Below are 21,160 nucleotides of genomic sequence, written 5' to 3'. Positions count from 1 at the left end.
TCACTGAACAACACAAATGGGATACCAAAAAGGTTTATTTTGAAAATAGTACTTATAAATACTATATCACAAAGACATGAGTACATATAAAAGACAAAAGAACATTTCTGCACGGGAGTGACGAATTGCTACTTGCAGGACAAGGCCTCGCAAAAAAAAAAAATAAATAAAAATGTAATTGTCTCGACATTCACGCTGGTCCTGCACGAGCAAGGCAGACCCAAACCTCCTTGAATGTTTGGACCCCGTCACATCCTCACATTTGCTCCGCAGAGCAGGTGTAACATGAAAATTTTGCTACCCATAAAAACCAAGAAGATGACTCATGGGGCATCACAGTGAGTCACATGAATTATGAATAGTTTATCGTCAACGGTATGCTGTGCTCCGGGAGTGTCCCAAACTTCATTTTAGCTTCCCTTTTAAATAACCACACGAAGAAAATGACAGACATGGGCCTCACTGTTCATACAAACAACTATTCCAGTACACTCGTTCATTGTGGGAAGCGAATGCAAAAAAAAAAAAAAAAAGGGGAGGGGGGAATTTTAAGTGTATTGTTAAAAACAAACAAACAAAAAAAAAACAGCATCAACAATATTGAAGACTTCCATGAATGCTATCATATCACGGCAAAGTCCGCTGAAATTACTGGGGCGTCAGCAGTTCTTTTGACCCCCGAAGGAGCAAATAAGACTTTTGACTTTCGAGCCCGACCGACACGCAGGGAAGAGAGAGAACAGTCTCGTTTGCCGTGGTGAAAAATCTGGTATGTGGCCTCAGGTTGATGTCAGCAAGAAGACGCATTGACTCCTAACCTGGGAGGTATTTCTGAGTGTTAAAGCCGTTCTGCTGCCCCCACCCCCCATTTTAAAACCCTGGAAATACAAATAGAAAGGTTGGACAGTACATAAACGGAGGCACAGGAAGTCATCACAAAGTCATCGGACAGTGTAACCTCCATGGAAAATTATAAGGCAAGAACACCGTCGTGCATGGTGCCGTTTTTCTTTGCCGCTTATCCTCACGAGGGAGTGCTGGAGCCTATCCCAGCTGTCAACAGGCAGGAGGCGGGGGACACCCTGAACTGGTTACCAGCCAATCGCAGGGCACATGGAGACGAACAGCTGCACTCACAATCACACCTAAGGGGAATTTAGAGTGTCCAATTAATGTTGCGTGTTTTTGGGATGTGGGAGGAAACCGGAGTGCCCGAGGAAAACCCACGCAGGCACAGCAGAGAACATGCAAACTTCACACAGGCGGGGCTGGGATTGAACCCAGGACTTCAGAACTGTGAGGCCAACGCTTTACCGGCTGATCCACCTCACAGAGTATTTTAAAGGTCAAACTCAGAAGTGTGTTTTGATTTTTTTTCTAATAAAAGTGTAATAACTAACAACATCCTGTCTCTGCCAGGAATTGGGAAAACGGCGAGGAGGTCGATCAACGTCATGGATCGAATTGTGCCTGACATTGGAGGTTACACTGTATGTAGAAAATACTCGGGACATGCACGTTTGGAATACATTCTAGATTTACACTGCATGATTCAAGTGACCTTTTTTTTTTTTTTTTTTTGGTGCCGTCAAATGGCTCGATTGTTGTAAAACAGAAAACATCGACTTGGGCATTAAATACGGGTCCGCTATGCCGAGTTAGGGTTATCTAATTTTTCCACGTAGCTTTGTTTATTTTCCACCTTCTAAATGTTTGACGAAATCGGACAAGACTCTGGGCGTCGTGCTACAAGACATATTTCCGTGTCCTCCCCAACCGACTTAGCATCGAGCGGTGCTTAGCTTGACCGGCAATATGGCGAAGTAAATAAAAGTCATGTGATTTTATGACAGAGATGCGCGAGCTCTATACACACAGCTCAGATATACCCCATCGATGAGAGCCTGACGTTGTCGAAATACACGAGTTATGCATACACGTTTCTATCTGCCCAAACAAAACGAATAAACATCCACTGTGAATTCAAACAAGAACAAAATGTGGAAGCCAGAAGTTTCCAAAGCACACGTTTGATTTCTTTTTGTCTCACGGTCTGAAGTCAACTCAGACTAAACCTCTCCCATTTCAGATCAGTCAGGATCACCGTTCATTTTCTGAGCAACTTATCCTCACGAGGATCGCGGGAGTGCTGAAGCCTATCCCGGCGAGCGTCATCAAAATTATTTACTGGTGATTTTGTTAAATGACTCTACAATGAGAGTGAGAAATTCAAGAGTTTACATGCACTAAAAGTACTACGGTATGTCCTTGAAGAGAATGGGGAAGCCCAGTTGATGATGTCATGAGTTTGGAAACTCCTGATAGGTTAACTGACAACATCTGAGTTAATTGACGGCACACCTGGGGCTGGATTTGTCGTCTTAAAACTGTTGGCTTTCGTGTAAAATCATTCACGGATGTCCACAATTACCAGGCTAGAACCTGCCTTACAAAGTCATACACACGTAAAGTCGTAGACACCACAGTCGATAATGAGTATGACGATCCCAAGTAGCCTAAATAGCTGCACCTTGCAGACCCTTCCCAAAATATGTGAATATCATGGAATAATAATTACATTCAAAAATTTAAACTTTTACAGATTATAGATTCAAGGACCACAATTTCAAGAATATTTTTATTTTTACATAATTTTGCCTTCCACCCAGGGGATCAGGTATTTCAAACATTAAAACAATGTGAAGAAACGCACCATTTACTTGTCAGTTTTTGTAGGAAAAAAAAAAGAAATGAGGGTCACATTTCAGCAATTAAAATATGGTACTTCCAAAACAATATTTAATCTTCAGTACTTGGTTGGGAATCCCTTTGCTTGAATCACTGCCTGGATCCGCCGTGGCATTTCCTGGGAGTTATGGAAGCCCAGATTCCCTTGATGCTTGTGGCCAGTTTTTTGTTTTTGGGTCTGGTGGTCTTCATTTTCTTCTGGATAATGGCCCATAATACCCCAGAGGTGTTTAGATCCAGCGAGTTGTTTGTACAGTCCAGGACTGCGATGGCACAGCCATCAAACCTGGTTTGGGTGCTTCTGGTGGTATGATCAGGGGCCAGGTCCTGCTGCTGGAAGATGAAATCTGGATCTTCCGTGCAGATCCTCAGAAGGAATCACAAAGTCAGTCGTCTAAAACATTCTGGTAAACAGTTGCGGTGACCTTGGATTGAGGATTTTGGACAATTTACCTGCTCCTCACGAATCTTCCTCCAAACCCTTAGACCTTGATTCTTGAATGAAAGCAGTCCAGTCATCCTTCTGCTTGGCCCGGTTGAGACGCTTCTTACGTTGCGGTCAGTTCTTTGTTTTTGGAGCTGGTGGTCCTCATTTTCTTCTGGATAACGCCTCATAATAACCCAAAGGCATTTAGATCCAGCGAGTTGTTTGTACAGTCCAGCACTGTGATGGCATGGCAATCAAACCTGGTTTGGGTGCTTCTGGTGATATGGTTAGGGGGCAGGTCCTGCTGCTGGAAGATGAAATCTGGATCCTCCATCCAGATCCTCAGAAGGAATCACAAAATCAGTCTTCTAAAACATTCTGGTAAACTGTTGCAGTGACCTTGGATTGAGGATTTTGGACAGTCCACCTGTTCCTCACCAGTCTTCCCCCAAACCCTTGGACCTTGATTCCTGAATGAAAGGGACACTTGTCTTTCATCGGAAAAGAGGACCACTGGCCAACAGTCCAGTTGTTCTGCTCCTTGGCCCGATTGAGACGCTTCTTACGTTGGCTCAGACTCAGAAGTGGCTTTACCCGAGGAACCCGCCAGTTGTCGCCCATCATCCGGATGCGTCTGAATGTGGTGGTTTTTGAAGCTGTGGCTCCCGCCTCATTCCACTCTGATAATCCGCAGACCCCAACTATCATCTCTTTTGCTGGTGCGCCTTCCCCTGCCGCATTTTGTCCTTCCACTTTCCTTGCTTGCCAGTGATATGCTATGGGACTTTTGCGGCTTACCCATCCCTATGGAGGGTATCAGCGATGGTCTTCTGGCCAGATTTCAAGCCTGGAGTCTTCCCGAGATTGAACACAAGTGAGACAATTGAACCAAACTGAAGCAATTTAATGACAGCAACCAGCGGAAAGCTGTGCAGAGTCCAAAAGCAAACATGGTGAAGCAGCATTTCGCTATTAGGCGGCACACAAATGGAATAAGTTGCCAACAGAGGTGAGGGCAGCCCTAAGTGTCAATGTTTTAAATCCAGGTTGAAAACACTTTTTTCCTCTTGCTTTATGTCTACTTTTTGATCATATTACCTGCACTATATGCGGTTTTAATTGTCTTTTTAAAAATATTTCGTTTGTCATTTTTATTGCTTTTATCCGTTTTAAATGTTTTATCGTTTTGTTTTCAAATGATTTTAATCATGTAAAGCACATTGAATTACCTTGTGCATGACATGCGCTATACAAATAAATTTGCTTTAAATTCAGTGGATTACTAATGTGAAACTCACACCCTAATGGGATGATTTCTTAAAAGTATGAGTAAAGTATAAGTAAAAATTTTTTTGAATTCCTGTAATTCCCACAAAAGGTTTTATGAGCAGGAAGCCCAAATTATGTTAAAAAAAAATACTTGAAATTGTGGGCCCTGATTAAAAAAAAGTTGAACTTTTTGAACAGAATTATGGAGATACTATAAAATATTTTTTTCCGTGATATTCACATTTTTTGGAAAGGCTCTGTACCTGTACATGTATCTGTATATTAATTACTACATGCTAATCATAATAGCCACAGATATGGGATATGCTACTTGAAATGTAATTTTTTTTTAAAAAAGGGGAAATAAACCAAAATCTGATACAAGCAAAACATTGGAATTGAATTGGAGGTTCCTTGCTCTATGTTCTTGAATGTCGTACCAGGGCAGCACCGACTGCCGGAAAAAAAATTCGTGTGTTTTTACACACTTGGCCAATAAAGCTGATTCTGAACACTTGGACCTGCAGTGTAAATCCAGCCTAAGAGGTGTGTCCTCAATCAGCAAAATGATGGTTTAAAACAAACGCCCACCCAACATAATCTGGAATAAACGAAATTCCGATACAAATAGTGACTTAATTTTAACCTGCATAGTCAAAACACTTGTCAGAACTTCTTTTTGGCTGATGGATTGATAGCCGGAAATGTAGTTACTGGCTTTGCCTTAAATTAAATGCAATGTAAACGTTTCTGTCCATCAAACCAAATATGAACACAGTACCTTACCCCAGTCATTGGTGGATACATCTCGAAAGCAGATCTCGTTGGCCAGCCGCTCTAAGTACTCGGGCAAGTCCGAGTACTCGTCCCCGTACGAAATGACCTTGATGCCTTTGTCCAGCATGTTGTCGCGTAGCTTCTTGAACTCCCCCACGTCCTCGCGCCGTACGAGCATGAAGTGCTCCAGGTCGGATTTGTGTTTGACGGCCTCCAAGAACAACGCCTGAAAGGTCGTGTCGTCGACGGTGCGCCCGCAGCCCAGGAAAACAAAGGATTTGGTCTCGTACAGCTTCTGGATCTCACGCTGTGGGGACCCGGAGATAATACAGTACCGGTCATTTTTTTTATGTAGCACTATCCAAATGACCATCTATGTACTGTGTATTTCTCCGCCAATATTCTTCAAGTCAAACATGGGATTTACCAAATATAGATTATTATAAACAAAACAAAATGGGCTTTGAAATTTTTTTAACACTTTACACGTACTAGATGGGTATTCCGACACTCACCATAACCTCAGTGTTCCTCAGTACATTCTGGTAGCCAGCGGGGTGCAGCACAATACCGCAAGGGTTGGTGTAAACACCGTGGATGTGTAAAACGCTCAACCGTCGCTTCTCTTGAGCCCACTCCAACACCTACACGGTACATACACACGAGGAAGAGCACACACTTTACGCAGTCCACTGCACACAAACCTGTTTGGACCTGGTAGGGAGGGTGTAGCAGCCCTGATGGAGACGAGACATAAATACCGCGACTGCGAGGCACACTAATGGGTCTCCACCGGCACAGTACCGTAATTCCCGGCCTAGAGAGCGCACCTGGTTATAAGCCTCACCCAGTACATTTGTAAAGGAAATACCATTTGGTACATACATATGCCGCAACCGTGTAAAAAAACTCAAGTGCCCACATTGAAATCGATATTGAAACACGAGATATTTACAAAGACGGTACACAGAGAGTTTAACTCTGGCTCCTCCATGCTAATGCTAACGTAGTGCCGCTGTGCTAATGCTAGCACTACTGAGCTAACAGGGCAGGCTAAAAAAAACGTACTGGTAAAAACCCTGACACATGGCAGTAACACGCTAGCACAGTGCTAACACGGTCGGACCGGTACAAGTCACTTCCTCGGCACATATATTCCACCGGTCTCACTCTTAACTTTTCCGCTCGAGTGCCCACCTTGTGGCCGTTAGAAAAAAATGCACAAATTACCTGCATATACCGCAGGGTTGAAAGCGTATGGAAAAAAGTCGCGGCTCGTAGGCCGGAAATTCTGGCATTTTCCTTTTGAATCTTCAATCTGCATTGTTAGCACGGTGTCGTAATCAAGGGACATTTATTTCAAATGCCGACAGCCCTGGTAAGAAATAATTGTAAAATTTGCTGAGTGTCGTTTGCTTCTGCTTAACCTGAAAGCAAATATTGTCCCATATGTAAAAGTAGACACAACCGCCCCCCCTCACCTCCACCCACCCACCCACACACACACCTGTTGCAAGCAAAGAGCTATTTCAGTTGTGATCATTATCTGTTGGGCTAATATTGACCTTTGAGGAACTTCACTAAAAGGCTGTCATGGCGACTAAAAGGAGCAGATAGGGTTAGGGCATGATTCGTTTGGTTTGGATTTTTTACAAATGATCACGTTACGTCACTTTAGTATTCCTGGCCTAACAATCAACGTTTTGCTCACGCGCATGCGCCGGCGACCTTTACTCTCCTTAGAAATTGCTGACTAATTTCAAACTGGGCAAAACAGCTCAAATCAATACCTCAGTGTAACGTAAACAGAAAGGGTGACCTTTTTCTCGTCCGTCAGATCCAAAGACTCCAGCTTGGTGCCTTGGTGAGCCGCGTAGATCTCCAGCAGGTTGTCGAAGTTGGTGGTGAGGACCAGCGCGCCGCTCTCCATTAACTGCAGCACGGAGCGCAGCAGATGCTTGCCGGCGTGTTCCATCTTGCACTCCAAGTCATCAAACACCTCGTATAGGCAGTCCTTGAAGAATGTGGAACGCACGTTGCCTGTTCTCTGGAAATAATACAATGGCACGTTTGTTCAAATTTGCGGTTATACGCTCCAACAAGAAACAGCAGCTTGAGGTCAGAGAGCGTTTTCCGATCAAATAGAAGTTAAGCAGAGTGCAATTTTCAAAGACTTTGGAGTCTTGATGAAAATTTCAAAGGATCATATCAAACATCATACAGATCTTGGACATTCAACCGTCATAAACGTAATCCGACAAGTGGCTGCTATTTTTGTGGAATTTTTTTAAGAAACAAAAAACAAACAACACTAAAATCCACCGTAACAAACATTTGTGAAAAAATAATTGACTACAAAAGTGTTCGACCGATCCACTGCTCTTCTAACAAATCATGTCAAATTTGCTCAAGGTCATTTTTGTTGTTGTTTTCTGGAAATCTAGTCATAACGTGCAACGTCAGGCTATCACAAGGTGCGCAGATGACACTAGACCCCCTTTCATCCAGAATCAAACTCATGCTTTTATTTTGACACAAGCATGCTAGAACATAAGGTCTTAGGACTCGTGTAATAAATGGACGTAAATTGAGATCAAAACCAGCAGTAAGCAATTTTGTGTAGCTGTACATATGTACAATGTACAACGTATGTAACGTAATTCTCGGCCTACAGAGCGCACCTGGTCATAAGCCTCACCCAGCACATTTGTAAAGGAAAAACTATTTGGTACATACACAGGCCACAGCCGTGTTAAAGCCACAAGTGCTCACATTGAAACAGACATTGAAACATGAGATAGTTACAAAGAATGACGGTACACAGAGAGTTTAACCTTAGCGCCGTGCTAATGCTAGCACGCTAACAGCGCCGGTTAAAAAAAACCATACTGGTAAAAATCAGTGAGACAAGGCAGTAAACACGCTAGCGCAGCACTAACAGGGCCGGACCAGTAAAAGTCACTTCCTCGGCACATATATTCCACCGGTCTCACTCTTACCTTTTCCGCTCCTTGCGGCCGTAAAAAAAAAAAAAAAAAAACTGCACAAAAATTAGCCGCATCACCGCATAAGCCGCAGGGTTGAAAGCACATGGAAAAAATTGCAGCTTATAGGCCGGAAATTACGGTACATATGTACAATGTACAGTACGTAGAATGTATGTACATATGTACAGTACACTCATTGTGAACATACCCCGGCCTTGCACTGCTGCCTTGCATGCATACACTGTGGTTCAATTCTGTGTCAGTGCACTAACATCCAGCCATTGCCCGGTCCCAAGCCCCGATAAAAATGTCTGGGTTGTGGCAAGTATGACAGCCGGGCTAAAAAGAAAACTGCGCCAAACAAATCAGGCAAGTGTGTTGCTGAAAGTCACCTATTTAGTTACTGAATACTTTTACCGTAATTTCCGGCCTAGAAGCTGTGACTTTTTTCCACACGCTTTCAACCCTGCAGTTTATGCAGTGATGCAGGTAATTTCCGCATTTTTTCTAAGGACCGCAAGGGGGCACTGGAGCAGAAAAGGTAAGCAATTTACCACTAGGTCTTATTTTAACCAGCCCTGTTAGCGTCAGCACTAGTGTGGCGTTAGCATTAGTGCTAACGCTAACAGGGCGCCGCGCTAGTGTTAAATTCTCTCTGTGTACTGTCTTTCTTTGTAAATATCTCAGGTTTCAATGTGAGCACTTGCAGCTTTTACACTGCTGTGGCGTATGTATGTGCCAAATGGTATTTCCTTTACCAATGTACTCGGTGAGGCTTGTAAATTGGCTGGGAATTACTGTTTATTTGCAAAGGATTTTGTCTAATGTCAGCTGGAGTAGGTTCCCAATCGTGACACAAATAAATACATAAATAAAATAAATAAACGTAGATTGTGTTACCTGATAATAATTAAATGATATTTAAAACATCCTGTTAATACTGGCGAGTTTGTCATTCTAGAAATTTGATCATGATGCAAACATGGAGCGCTCCTAAAAATAGTCTTTGTAAAACCAGAGCACCTACTGTATCTAGAAACCAGTAAGGAACCTGCAACATGAAGAAGACTAATTGGATTAACCTCGAGTTCAGGGTGTGACTTATCGCATCATGTGACCTAGATCAAGGCTGCATTAAGTGGCTCAAAATAATTTTACAATCCATTTGACTACACAGTTTGGAGCCAGGGCATTATCAGTCCAAAATTATTTCAAGACCCATTTGGAATCGATCCATCTTTTTTTTTTTGTCTGCGTCGCTGTCCTATTCGACGACAGTCACCGCACTAACACGGAACGGGGATGGGACAAAGTCTGCACAAGAATGTTCTGTGGTTGGAGAGGTGGGACTGCATCGGACCGAAAGGGAATGTCGAAAAGGCGGGGCCAGGGTGCGAACACCAGACACTATGCTGCCATGTCTCTTGACTACATGTAATAAATCTGCATAGCAGCTAAAGCGCTAAAACTATCGTGAACCTTTGTGCCGAGCCGTAGTGACCAAGGTGATCCGGGCAGAGGGAAATGCCAACCCTGAGAGGCTGACTCGCCGCGATTACCGCACTAATGGACTAAACAGCTTGATTCCGTTCCACAGGAAGAAAGCCATTACCCACACCGAGTGTCTATGGTAGCGAAGCGATCGCTGGCGTCCCTCAGGCCATCTGAGGTTTTAAGCAAACACCAAATAAAGGGCATGTAAATAGGTCTACTTCTTAAAACCAACAGAGAATTAACCGGTTTCACTCGGACTTATTTTGTACTCGGTGCACAGTTGTGACTAGAAATGAATTTAGTAGTGACGACGTCTTTGCATACTTCCCCCCACGAGCTGGGAAATTCCAGAGACACTGACTCAAAAAAGAAACCATTTATTTTGTTTTCCAGACATTGATAGAGCTTTTCTAATAAAATGGTGTTTCAAAGTTAGTGACACTAGTAGGATGACACTGTATGGTATACTTACATATGACACACAATAATTGGGATGATCAAAGAATTGAGACATGAAAATGCCTTATTACTGTAATTTCCGGCCAGTAAGCCACAACTTTTTTCACACGCTTTCAGCCCTGCAGTTTATGCGGTGATGCGGCTAATTTGTGCATTTTTTCTCACGGCCGCAAGGGGGCACTCGAGCGGAAAAGGTAAGAGTGAGACCGGTGTGTTACTGCCGTGTCTCAGTGATTTTTACCGGTATGTTTTTTTTTTTTAAACCGGCCCTGGTAGCGTGGCGCTAGCATTAGCATGGCGACTCTAGCGTTAAACTCGCTGTGTACCGTCTTTGTAAATATCTCGTGTTTCAATGTGAGTTTGAATGTGGGCACTTGCGGCTTTTACACAGCTGCTGCGTATGTATGTACCAAATGGTATTTCCTTTACAAATGTACTAGGTGAGGCTTATAACCAGGTGCGCTCTGGAGGCCGGGAGTCTTGTTTTAACCACAGCAAAACTTAAAGAATGTCCGTCCTTCAGAGTACCTTCATTACCTGTACTGTATGTACATACAATGTAGAAGTGGGCCAAACTGCCCAGCGTTAGTAGATTTGAGACGATATTAGCATTCTGGCATAGTTCTTTCTAAATCCAAATCAATCATCAACCAAGTGATGAAATTGCGAGACATACGTAGGATAGCTTTATTTAAATGTTTCTGAACAAAAAAAAACCTTTCAAAACAATTCAGGTAACTTAGTACTATAGTTTGCAATAAACACCACATCTATGCACATCAATAAAACTCTTAAATACATGTTCTTTACACAGCGTGTACACACATACACAAGTGTATAGTGTATATACGACTATCATATTCATATTAAGAGATGTCGCCATTGAACATGTTGAGCATTTAAAGAAAGACTGCATACATTTGAATACTGACACACCTGACGAAACTGGAATTAAAATGGGTTTGTTTGACCTGCTATTTGTGGGGTTATCAATGTTGCTATACTTAGCACTTATTCTTAGTCAATGGGAAAATCCCTTGAGAGTATATTGCCTGGAATTAGTAATAAATGTGTCATTGCGTCATCATCATCATCTTATTTGTTGTAGTACAAGTTGTGTGAACAGAGCCCAAGCTTTATTTTTATTCAAGCTATTGTATTGTTCTACATTACATTGCCAATGTTCAACATAATCTTCGAGTTAACTAAAAGGATGTTCTGAAATCATTATGCTCGTATTACTATATCAGTGGCAAAAGAAAAACATAGTTTGCCATGAAAATATCAGATAATTGTCCCAAACAATTAAAGCAGAAAATAATTATATATATTAAGAGTAATGGATAACCATATTGTATAAACAGCACACAAAATATTGCAAGTGTTATTACCAATATACAATGACTGCACATTTTATTCTCTTACAAGTTTTTCCTTTCACTTCGGTAAGTGCCAGAAAAGTATCACGTATCAGGTATCAAATGAATCCGTTATCAGTACGTCAAGTCACACGCTCTGACTGTTTGATGTTCAAAATTTGAACGATATTTCAGACAATTTTAAGACTGACTTCATGTATGATCAAATTAAAGGTATTTGTTTACGTGGGGGAAAAACATAAAATAAAAATCACGCACTATTTCAGCCTGGTACACACCAAATACAACCAAGCTCCTGGGGTATGATCGTTTAAATGTTTAATTTGGGGGATAAATGGCTAATCACGATGGCAATCGTCCACTCGACCACCCCCCCCCCTCAAAATTCCACTCTTTTGACTTTTAGACACTAACGACAGTTTTTGCCATTATTTCTGTATGGCAAGTTGCATCATCATTTAGAAAAATGATGTCAACGACAAACATCTTTCCAATCGATGAAAGCAGAAAAGCCTCCAAAATCTCTGAGTGAATGTGCATTCATTGAACATGCAATAACTGCCACCTCCCCTGAGACAAGCAGGTTCCGTTCATCGATTTTCAGGTTTTCTTTAGGCTTCAGAACGGAACCAGACCGACCAAAGTTTCACCATCACCACCTTGCCGAGCGCACATTTGTGAGTAATCACTGAATAAAATAAAATCACTTTCATCCAGTCATCCACAGTGTGTCACGGCCTTCCTTCCACCCACAGGAACGTTGTTTTTCTTCCGTTGAGGTGTGGAAGGTGACCTTTGTCTGTCTTGACTGGATCTAAATTTCATTTCCTTTGAGTGGTTTCTTATGCAGACAGACATTGACCCCAGTTTTCACCTCATTTGTTTTTTACATTGTGCATTTGCAATATTCAAGACATCCTGCTTTAAGTTTTGCATATTGACGCTTTGAGGTCTTCCTTAATCCACAAGGAAGCTCCCCTTTTACAGCGTTCCCATTTCCTTTTGTACTTGGTCCAGATTCGAAACACTCCTGACTGGGAACACCCAACAGCTTTTACAACATTGCGTGATGCTTTACCTACTTGAAGAAGCGTTAAAATTGTTCTCCTTTTGTTTCAACTGATGACTCATCTTGCACCAATGATTCATGGCAATCCACTGGGTTGAATAGCTCTCTAGGGTGCGAGGACTATTATTTTAAAATGTATATAAACAGTGAAGAAAATGAGTATTTGAACACCCTGCTATATTGCAAGTTCTCCCACTTAGAAATCATGGAGGGGTCTGAAATTTTCATTGTAGGTGCATGTCCACTGTGAGAAAGATAATCTAAAAAGAAAAATCCAGATATCACAATGTATGATTTTTGAAATTATTTATTTGTGGTACAGCTGCAAATGAACATTTGAACACCTGTCTATCAACTAGAATTCTGACCCTCAAAGACCAGTTAGTACGCCTTTAAAAGTCGACTCCGTGTATTATCCTGAATCAGATGTGCCTGTGTGAGGTCTTTAGGTGCAAAAACACACCTGTCCACCCCATACAACCAGTAAGACTCAAGCTTGTAACATGGCCAAGACCAAAGAGCCGTCCAAAGACACCAGAGACAAAATTCTACAACTCCAAACGGCTGGAAAGGACTCCTGAGAAATTGCCAAGGAACTTGGTCAAAAAAGGTCCACTGTTGGAACAATCATTAGAAAATGGAAGAAGCGAAACATGACGATCAATCTCAAATCGGGTTGGAGCCCCACGCAAGATATCACCTCGTGGGGTCTCACTGATCCTTAGAAAGGTGAGGAGTCAGCCCAGGACTACACGACAGGACTTGGTCAATAACCTGAAAAGAGCTGGGACCACCGTTTCCAAAGTGACTGTTGGTAATCCATGAAGACGTCATGGTTTGAAATCACGCATGGCACGGAAGGTTCCCATGCTTAAACCAGCACATGTCAAGGCCCGTCTTAAGTTTGCCATTGGTTTTCTCAGGTGTTCAAATACTCATTTGCAGTTGTATCACACAAATAAATCCTTTAAAAAAAAAATCATACATTGTGATTTCTGGATTTTTCCTTTTTAGATTATCTCTCCCGCAGTGGACATGCACTTACGATGAAAATTTCAGACCCCTTTATAATTTCCAAGTGGAAGAACTTGCAATAAAGCAGGGTGTTCAAATACATATTTTCTTCACTGTAAATATAAAATTAAAATATAAGCATTTATAGATGTTGTGACACTACGTTAAAAATTACTGAGGCAATTATTAATGCTATTAGGCTAATGATTTGCAGAGGGCAGTAATGGCAGACAGGTTGCTGCTATTACTGCCCTAACTGGTTCCTTCTAATACAAACTATAGCTTGCTTGGTGTTTGGCTGTTGCATTAAATCAATGAAAAGCCACAAGTTTGCGTTATTTGTGGTTTTTTTTTTTTTTTTTTACCTCAAGCAAACGGGTCTGCACCACAGGAGAGGGAAATTAACATGCAGATAAAGCAACACAGTGTTGTTTGCTCCCTTTGTGACAGCAGGCTGAGGCACTGACACAAAGTGAGTTTTGTCGGTGTCAAAAGTGCGATGAGACATGACTAACACGGGAACCAAACGTGATCAGCCGGTCAAAAAGAGCTGCTCGACAGTGTGGGGGACATTGAACCGGATGCCCAAGACTTGTTGTGCTGTTGGTTGTTACAACAGACGAGTCTGATATTCAAAGAGATCATTCTGCGGAATACCAGTTGAAAAGACCAGAAAAGATCGATGGATTTCAGCAATTAAATGTGATGGATGGTACCCAACCAAATACATGCGAGTGTGTACCGATCACTTCATTTCAGGTAGGAATTATTCTTCTCAATCAGAAATTCCCAAGAAGTATTTATAATCCCAAGTTGGCTCATTTGAGGACAATGTGTTAAAAAAAAAAAAAAAAAAAAAAATAAGACAGGGAACCGTCTCCGACAAACACGGAAGGCTGTTGCGGCCCCATGTTAAACCTCTTCCCGACAGACTTTTTCTTTTTTTTTTAAATATGCATTCTTCTCAAATGAGTTCAATGAGCATTTAAAAAAAAAAAAAAAAAAAAAATCATCGGTCACACAGAGGTTTACGTAGGTTAACGTGTGGCTGCAACACGCTTCCGTGTACAGGGGCTGAAGCCTATCCCAACGGTTTCTTTTTTTTTTTTTTTTTTTTAAACGCATTGGACTCATTTGAGAACAATGCATATTTAAAAAAAAAAAAAAAAAAAAAGTCCATCAATGAGACTTTTGTACGCTTTCAAACTTTTCCGTGTAAATCTCGACAACTTACCAGATACATGTGTAGATCCAGTTGTCCAAGACAAGCGGAAGCGGGTTAACAGTCCACTTTCTTATCGCCGAAAACATCGACTTCGGCATTAAATATAGGTCCTCTCTGCCAAGTGTCTGTCATTTTTCCATGTACTTTCATTTATTATTACCTTCTACATGTTTAACAGTATCAGACAAAACTCGGTGTCGTGCTATAAGATCCAACCGACTTAGCATTGAAAGAATGCTTCGCTAGACCGTCAATATGGCCAGTCACGTAACGTAGATGGACGCGCTCTATAAAGACCATATGTCTCATTCTTACTGAACTTTTAAAGTGGGAAGTTTCTGAAAGAGGTTTCTAAAACTGTAACAAATATTAATAGTTAGCTGCCCTTTCTTACGTTGGAGTAACTTTCATTTACATTTAAACAGATTTCATTGACAATTTTTTCTTTGTTCTACAAATTGGTACCCACAGAACAAGAAAAATACACAGTCATACACTTTACAGATGCGCACCGACTATCAAACATGATGCTGGTTTCAAATTTAGATTTAGGTTGGGCACAAACTGTTTCACGCTTTGGGCATTTCTCCAACATTTGTTATTGCGTGTTCATTAAATAAATGAGACAGAATAGACTAAAAGCAATATCGATGTTATTACGCAGCAGTGTGGAAAGCGAAAGCAAACAAGTAATTGTTCTCGTTTTTAAACGACATCTTACCGGAGAAAGTTTCTGAATGAGGTCATGAGCCACGTGCACCAAATTTTTATCCTCCTGCATGTGCTTTTGGAAACGTCGGCTCTCTTCCTCTTCTAGTAAGTCAAAGTCGTTGGCGGCGTCCAGCAAGGCCTGGATGAGGCCTTTCCAGGAGCGGAGGGCCGGAACCTGCGGGGCCACGGCGGAGCTTATCCCGGTGCCGATCACTAGGACAAGCTCAGGGGCGTGCTTGGTCTTCAGGCTGGGCAGCAGTTTCCTTTTGGATAGATAATAATAGATATTATGCATTACGTGAAACAGGGCCTGCCAAAATCACACATTACTATATCCTTATTGTGAAAAATACATTACAAATAGTAATGGACATGATGGTAACTAAGTACATAATTTTATTGTAATGTAACGCATTACATACTAAGTAAATATTTATACCCGTTTCAATATCAGTAGAGCATCTTAGCACACTTTTTGGAACAAACAAAACACTTCCTGCTCAATCATCTGTGATTCTATTCACTACGGTCTGGTACACACACAAAGATTTGTTAAATTTTAACGTTTTCTTTTTTTTTTTTTTTTTCATCTGTGACAGACCCCACACAAATTTGACAGTTAAATGTTTTGGTCATATTGTGCGGTGTGCTGCGATCATTTTAACACACAGGAACACAAGCAAAGATTTTGTTCCCCCATCGGTCTGGGGGAAAAAAAAAAAAAAAAAAAAGTCCTCTGAGGCAGAAATCTCACGTGATCTCACAAACACAAAAGACGAGCAGACATTTCTGTGTATGCTCCTGTGTCACCGGAGTGTTTCCAATGTAGAACGGCGATGGTGTCTGAAAAAGACGGGTTTTGGAAAATAGTTCTTGCACTCTGGGGAACTCACTTATTTTTGGGGGGAAGACACGTTTGTGTTTATTCGACCCCCTGAGTTGTTCTCACTTCTTTGATTGGTTACACTCTGTTTTACATCACAATTCACGGTGACATAACTTGGGAGACGTTGGCTTCATTCGACACGTTAATAGTTTAAATCCTAAATATTGTACTCATTTAATGTCTAAGATTGTTTGGCCACAATCTGTTTTGGACAAAATTATCGGGACATTTATCACAAGATGTCTGGCACTTGGCGTGCTTGGTCAGGCGCAAGTCAGCATGCATCACTCCTCCCATTCCGTTCCCGTTAGACCTCCCTGTTCAAAAACAAGTCTGAGGGCTCCATTATTGGCTGCTTATTGATTAATCATTGGACAAAATTGATATTTATTATTGTAGAAGGACCACTAGCCACAATGTCACTCGCTGTGTGTACATGAGGTACTTCATGCCTGGCGAATACAGCTGTGTTGAGACAAGTACCATAATTCCCGACCGACAGAGCGCAGCTGGTTATAACCCTCACCCAGTAAGAAACTACCCCACATATGTGTCGCAATTTGCTGATTTGGATTTAGAAAGAACTATATCAGAATGCTAATATCGTCTCAAATCTACCAACGCTGGGCAGTTTGGCCCACTTCTACATTGTATTTACATACAGTACAAGTAATGAAGGTCCTCTGAAGGACGGACATTCTTGAAGTTTTGCTGTGGTTAAAACGAGACTCCCGGCCTCCAGAGTGCACCTGGTTATAAGCCTCACCCAGTACATTTGTAAAGGAAATACCATTTGGTACATAAATACGCCGCAGCTGTGTAAAAGCGCCCACATTGAAACAGGAGATATTTACAAAGAAAGACGGGAGAGAGAGAGTTTAATGCTAACGCTGTGCTAATGCCAGCTCTAACACTAATGCTAGCGCCCCACTAACAGGGCCGGTGTAACAGTCTGAGCGCTCCCCCGTGCTGAAAAGTCCCCTTGTGATGACTGCTAACAGGGGAACTCTGGGTACGTAGGAGACTGTTACTGGGAAATCCCCCGCTCTCATAGTTTCCCTTCTTCTACATAGTGCGAGCTAACATACGTTATATCCTAACCATAACCCTAACCTAACCTTAAAACAAAAGTATACACATATCTGTTCATCTTTCTGGGACATCCATAGCGAACATGAACACTCTGCAACAAGTTGTAGCACACGTTGAAGCATGGATGCGGATGTTTCAGACTGGCCAGAAGTTTACGAAATATACGCGCGGAAATCCCTACAACGCGCATGCGCATTACTATACGCGCGTCCGCATTAATCACAAGAAGACTTTTCAGCACCGGGAACGCTGGGATCATAACACCAGTTAGCAAAAAAAAAAAAAAAAAATCACTGAGACACGGCAGTAACATGCTAGCGCAGCCCTAGCAGGGCCGGACTGGTAAAAGTCACTTCCTCGGCACATAAAATCCACCGGTCTCACTCTTACCTTTTCAGCTCGAGTGCCCCCATGCGGCCGTTAGAAAAATTGCACAAATTAGCCCCATCACCGCATAAACCACAGGGTTGCAAGCGTGTGGAAAAGTCTTAGAGGCCGGAAATTAGTTTTATTATTAATTAATTAGTAGTCATAGTTAAAAAAAAACGATGAAATTGGACACAGCAACATAAGACGGCATGCACAGTTGCTGCATACATATTTAAAAAAAAACAAAAAAGAATAACAAAAAATAGATTAGTAAAAATGTTTTTCTAATAAAAATATGATTTGGGAAAATGGATAAAAAAAAAACCTGCATGGTAAGTTAATTGAAGACTAAATTGTCTGCTGGTGTGAATGTGAGTGCAAATGTTTTTTGTTTATAAGTAACCTGTATTTGCCTGGTGACCTTTTCAGGGTCGACTCCGCCACTCGCCCAGAGTCAGCTGGAATCCTTATGAAGGGGTGAGGATCATGAAAATGATTGTACTACTGTACTTGAGCAAGTTAGTGATAAGACGAGATGGGAGTGGAAGTTAAGTGTCTGCCGCAGGAACATGATCTCATTAGAAACGGATGATTTTTATCTCCATATGTGAAAAAAAAAGGGTAAAAAAAATGGTTTTCCTTGACCTTTTTTACATTTTTCCTGACACACCCAAACATTTTTCTGTATAAACAGAAAAATGTGTTCTTGGAAATTGTTGAACTCATGTACAAACACTGTTTTTCTTTTTTTTTTTTTTTTTTTTTTGCACGATGTAAACCAATGACTGGATCCTGTTAAGTACCCCAGGACAATTTATGTGTGTTCCAATTTTCTATCGTATTTGGTCTATGGTCGAGGATGAGCTGGACGGAGCCCATCTTAGCGGATTTGAGGCAAGATAGCAGGAATGTAAACCCTTAACCGGTCGCCACTGCACTGCAGGGCACAAAAATAGCCATTCTTGTAATATAAATACATATATCTATGTGGAAAGTTATTGCATAAACAGCAGTACAGAACTTAATAAAAAAAAAAATATATATATATATATATATATATATATATAGAGCACATATGCATGCACTGTGGTGTCATGAACTAAACCAATTGTGTTTTTTTTTTTCCACTTTGAAAAAATAACTAAGGTTATTCCAGTCAAGACGTCCTAAAATTGAGAAATTCACGATAATTTGCTTAATTGGACACGCTAAATTGCCCCTAGGTGTGATTGTGAATGTGACTGCTGTCTGTCACAATGTGTCCTGCGATTGGCTGGGAACCAGCCCGCTGACAGCTGGGATAGGCTCCAGCACTCCTGCGACCGTTGTGAGGATAAGCGGCAAAGAAAATGGATGGATGGATGGACGATAATTTGGTGCTAAATCTCAAAACAGCTAGAAATTGATATCCCCCCTCCACATGTTAGGGTCGAGGTTGAGCTGGACGGAGCCCATCTCAGGGGATTTGGGACAAGATAGCAGTGATGTACACCCTTGACTGCTCGCCACTCAACTGCACGGCACAAAAGCAATAGCATCAATAATCACACCTATGGGCAATTTAAGAGTTTGCAATTTAGCGAACATGCACACTTCGCCAATGCGGAGGAAGCCAGAGTACCCGGAGAGCCTTCACTCTGAAAAGGGATACCGAGATTCAAGCCCAAATTGTTGGAATGGCGACAATTTTCATCTGTTCTCAGGCACTGAATGAAAACCACAGGAATCTCTTTGTAGTAGTACTGGTTGGTCATCTGGGGAACACTTGCAGTTTTGGGTTCGGAATATTGCTATTGTGACACCTGCCCAAGAACTTTTCTGACACACTACATGGACTTAAGACAAGACTACACGTATATTGTTTGCTTTGTTATGACAAACTGTGGACGAATGAGCGCGTTTGGGCCACATCGGCGCATGTGCTTACCTGGGCTTCTTCCCATTTGAATCTGCATCCTGTGAATCAGCTGCAGTTCGTTTCTCAGTTTTCACCGCTACAACCGAGGCCATTCAGCACCTGGAGCCACAACAACAGTCTGTGTCACGCCAAACAATAAACATACGCAACATTTCTCATAACCTAACTCACACTCCACTGGCTTATAACTTGAAAAAAAAAAAAGACAAAATTAAAGCAAACGATCGATGCACAGTCCAGAATCGGTTTCTGAATCAAGATAGAAACAGGAAGTACGTTTGTTTTAGTCGCACATCTTTCGTAATGAGCATTTGCTCTGGTGAGCCCAAGGACAAACGCCTGTTGCCTTGCGCGCTTTGAGTCACTCAAAAATAAAAAAAAAATATAAAGATAACGTGCTGAAATCTCTCATCAGGGTGAAAATGACTCACCTTTATCCACAAGGGAGTAGGCGCCCAATGTTTAAAATTCTGCACACGGAGTACTGCCCCCGATTCCAGCTCAATGAGCAACACCGCGCTTGTATACTGTTCACAATCTCGTCTTCTTTTTTATTTTTTTCCTTAAATCAAAATAGTCCACGTCGTCCAGTATGTGCAGCAAAAGCCGACTTTCAAAATGACAAGCGAACTTGACTCTGATTTTTACAAGTTGTTCCGACTGTCTTTCCAACCGCAGCAGGCACGCGCGTTAACTCGTCATGCCGAACGCGGAGTGTGAAGGCAGCCTTGACAAATGACAAATAATCGTACTGAGACCAAGTTTGAACACCGCCGAGGTTCACTTTGGGCCACTGCTGAAGTTTTTTGGGTGCTTCTGTCGCGTCACTCGCGTGAGAGCAGACGGGGCGGTTGAAGTCACCGCCTGCTGCTTGGATAATGACGCCTTCAAGTGCCGCTCGGATAACACGCGTCTCGTTTGCGGTCAAGGAAAAAAATACATTTAAAAAAGTCGTCCAAAACACTCCTTCCGTCGGGCAATTTAATCTTCAATTAAACGTTTTTGTTAACTCGAATTCATATTAGCATGATGACTCCTACAGTTAAATTGGAGTTTTGTAGCGATTTCACCTACAAAATCGAATTTGTTGTGGTGTTTTACCCGAACGTGGTTTTAATTTTCTAAACTTGACGAGCTTTTGAAAGCAACGCGACACGCTCGGATGACGTCAAAGCCTCAAAGGCGAAGATTAAGTGGCCAAGGTGCATGGAAGTAGATTAGTGCCACCGGGATTTGAATTTGAAATGTAAAGTGATCACATTTTCAATAGTTGCTACAATTTGCTGTTTGAAATTTAACTGGCTCCAATTCGCTGTCCAAAATGTGCCACCAGGTA

General features: G+C 41.8%; 1 protein-coding gene across 3 annotated transcripts; it reads right to left on the bottom strand.

Annotated features, from left to right (window-relative positions):
- Window positions 1-41: 41 nt before the first annotated feature.
- Window positions 42-21,073, bottom strand: fam118b (family with sequence similarity 118 member B). 3 transcript variants are annotated; one of them, XM_061827253.1, is made up of 7 exons: window positions 20,256-21,073; window positions 19,834-19,923; window positions 15,570-15,822; window positions 7,041-7,268; window positions 5,737-5,865; window positions 5,231-5,528; window positions 42-818 (listed from the first exon to the last, which is right to left on the bottom strand). In XM_061827253.1, exons 2-7 carry the CDS (start codon window positions 19,914-19,916, stop codon window positions 814-816), a joined length of 996 nt encoding a protein of 331 aa, XP_061683237.1. In that variant the 5' UTR covers window positions 19,917-19,923; window positions 20,256-21,073; the 3' UTR covers window positions 42-813. The 3 variants fall into 3 exon arrangements, with proteins under 3 accessions (XP_061683237.1, XP_061683236.1, XP_061683235.1); XM_061827252.1 differs by having other exon boundaries at window positions 42-878; window positions 20,256-21,072; XM_061827251.1 differs by having other exon boundaries at window positions 42-5,528.
- Window positions 21,074-21,160: the final 87 nt, after the last annotated feature.

This window comes from Syngnathoides biaculeatus, chromosome 8 (assembly GCF_019802595.1).
Source record: "Syngnathoides biaculeatus isolate LvHL_M chromosome 8, ASM1980259v1, whole genome shotgun sequence".
NCBI lineage: Eukaryota > Metazoa > Chordata > Actinopteri > Syngnathiformes > Syngnathidae > Syngnathoides > Syngnathoides biaculeatus.
The sequence above is the reverse complement of the archived record's forward strand: the minus strand, read 5'-3'. Positions and strand labels throughout refer to the sequence as shown.

Bases quoted from the DNA above. Each gene is read 5' to 3' on its own strand.
- fam118b (XM_061827251.1), bottom strand. From the start codon at position 19,916: ATGGCCTCGGTTGTAGCGGTGAAAACTGAGAAACGAACTGCAGCTGAT. The intron at 7,269-15,569 runs GTAAGATGTCGT...TATTATTTCCAG, and splicing joins TCATTCAGAAACTTTCTCCG to AGAACAGGCAACGTGCGTTC. The intron at 5,866-7,040 runs GTCACCCTTTCT...TGTACCGTGTAG, and splicing joins ATCTGACGGACGAGAAAAAG to GTGTTGGAGTGGGCTCAAGA.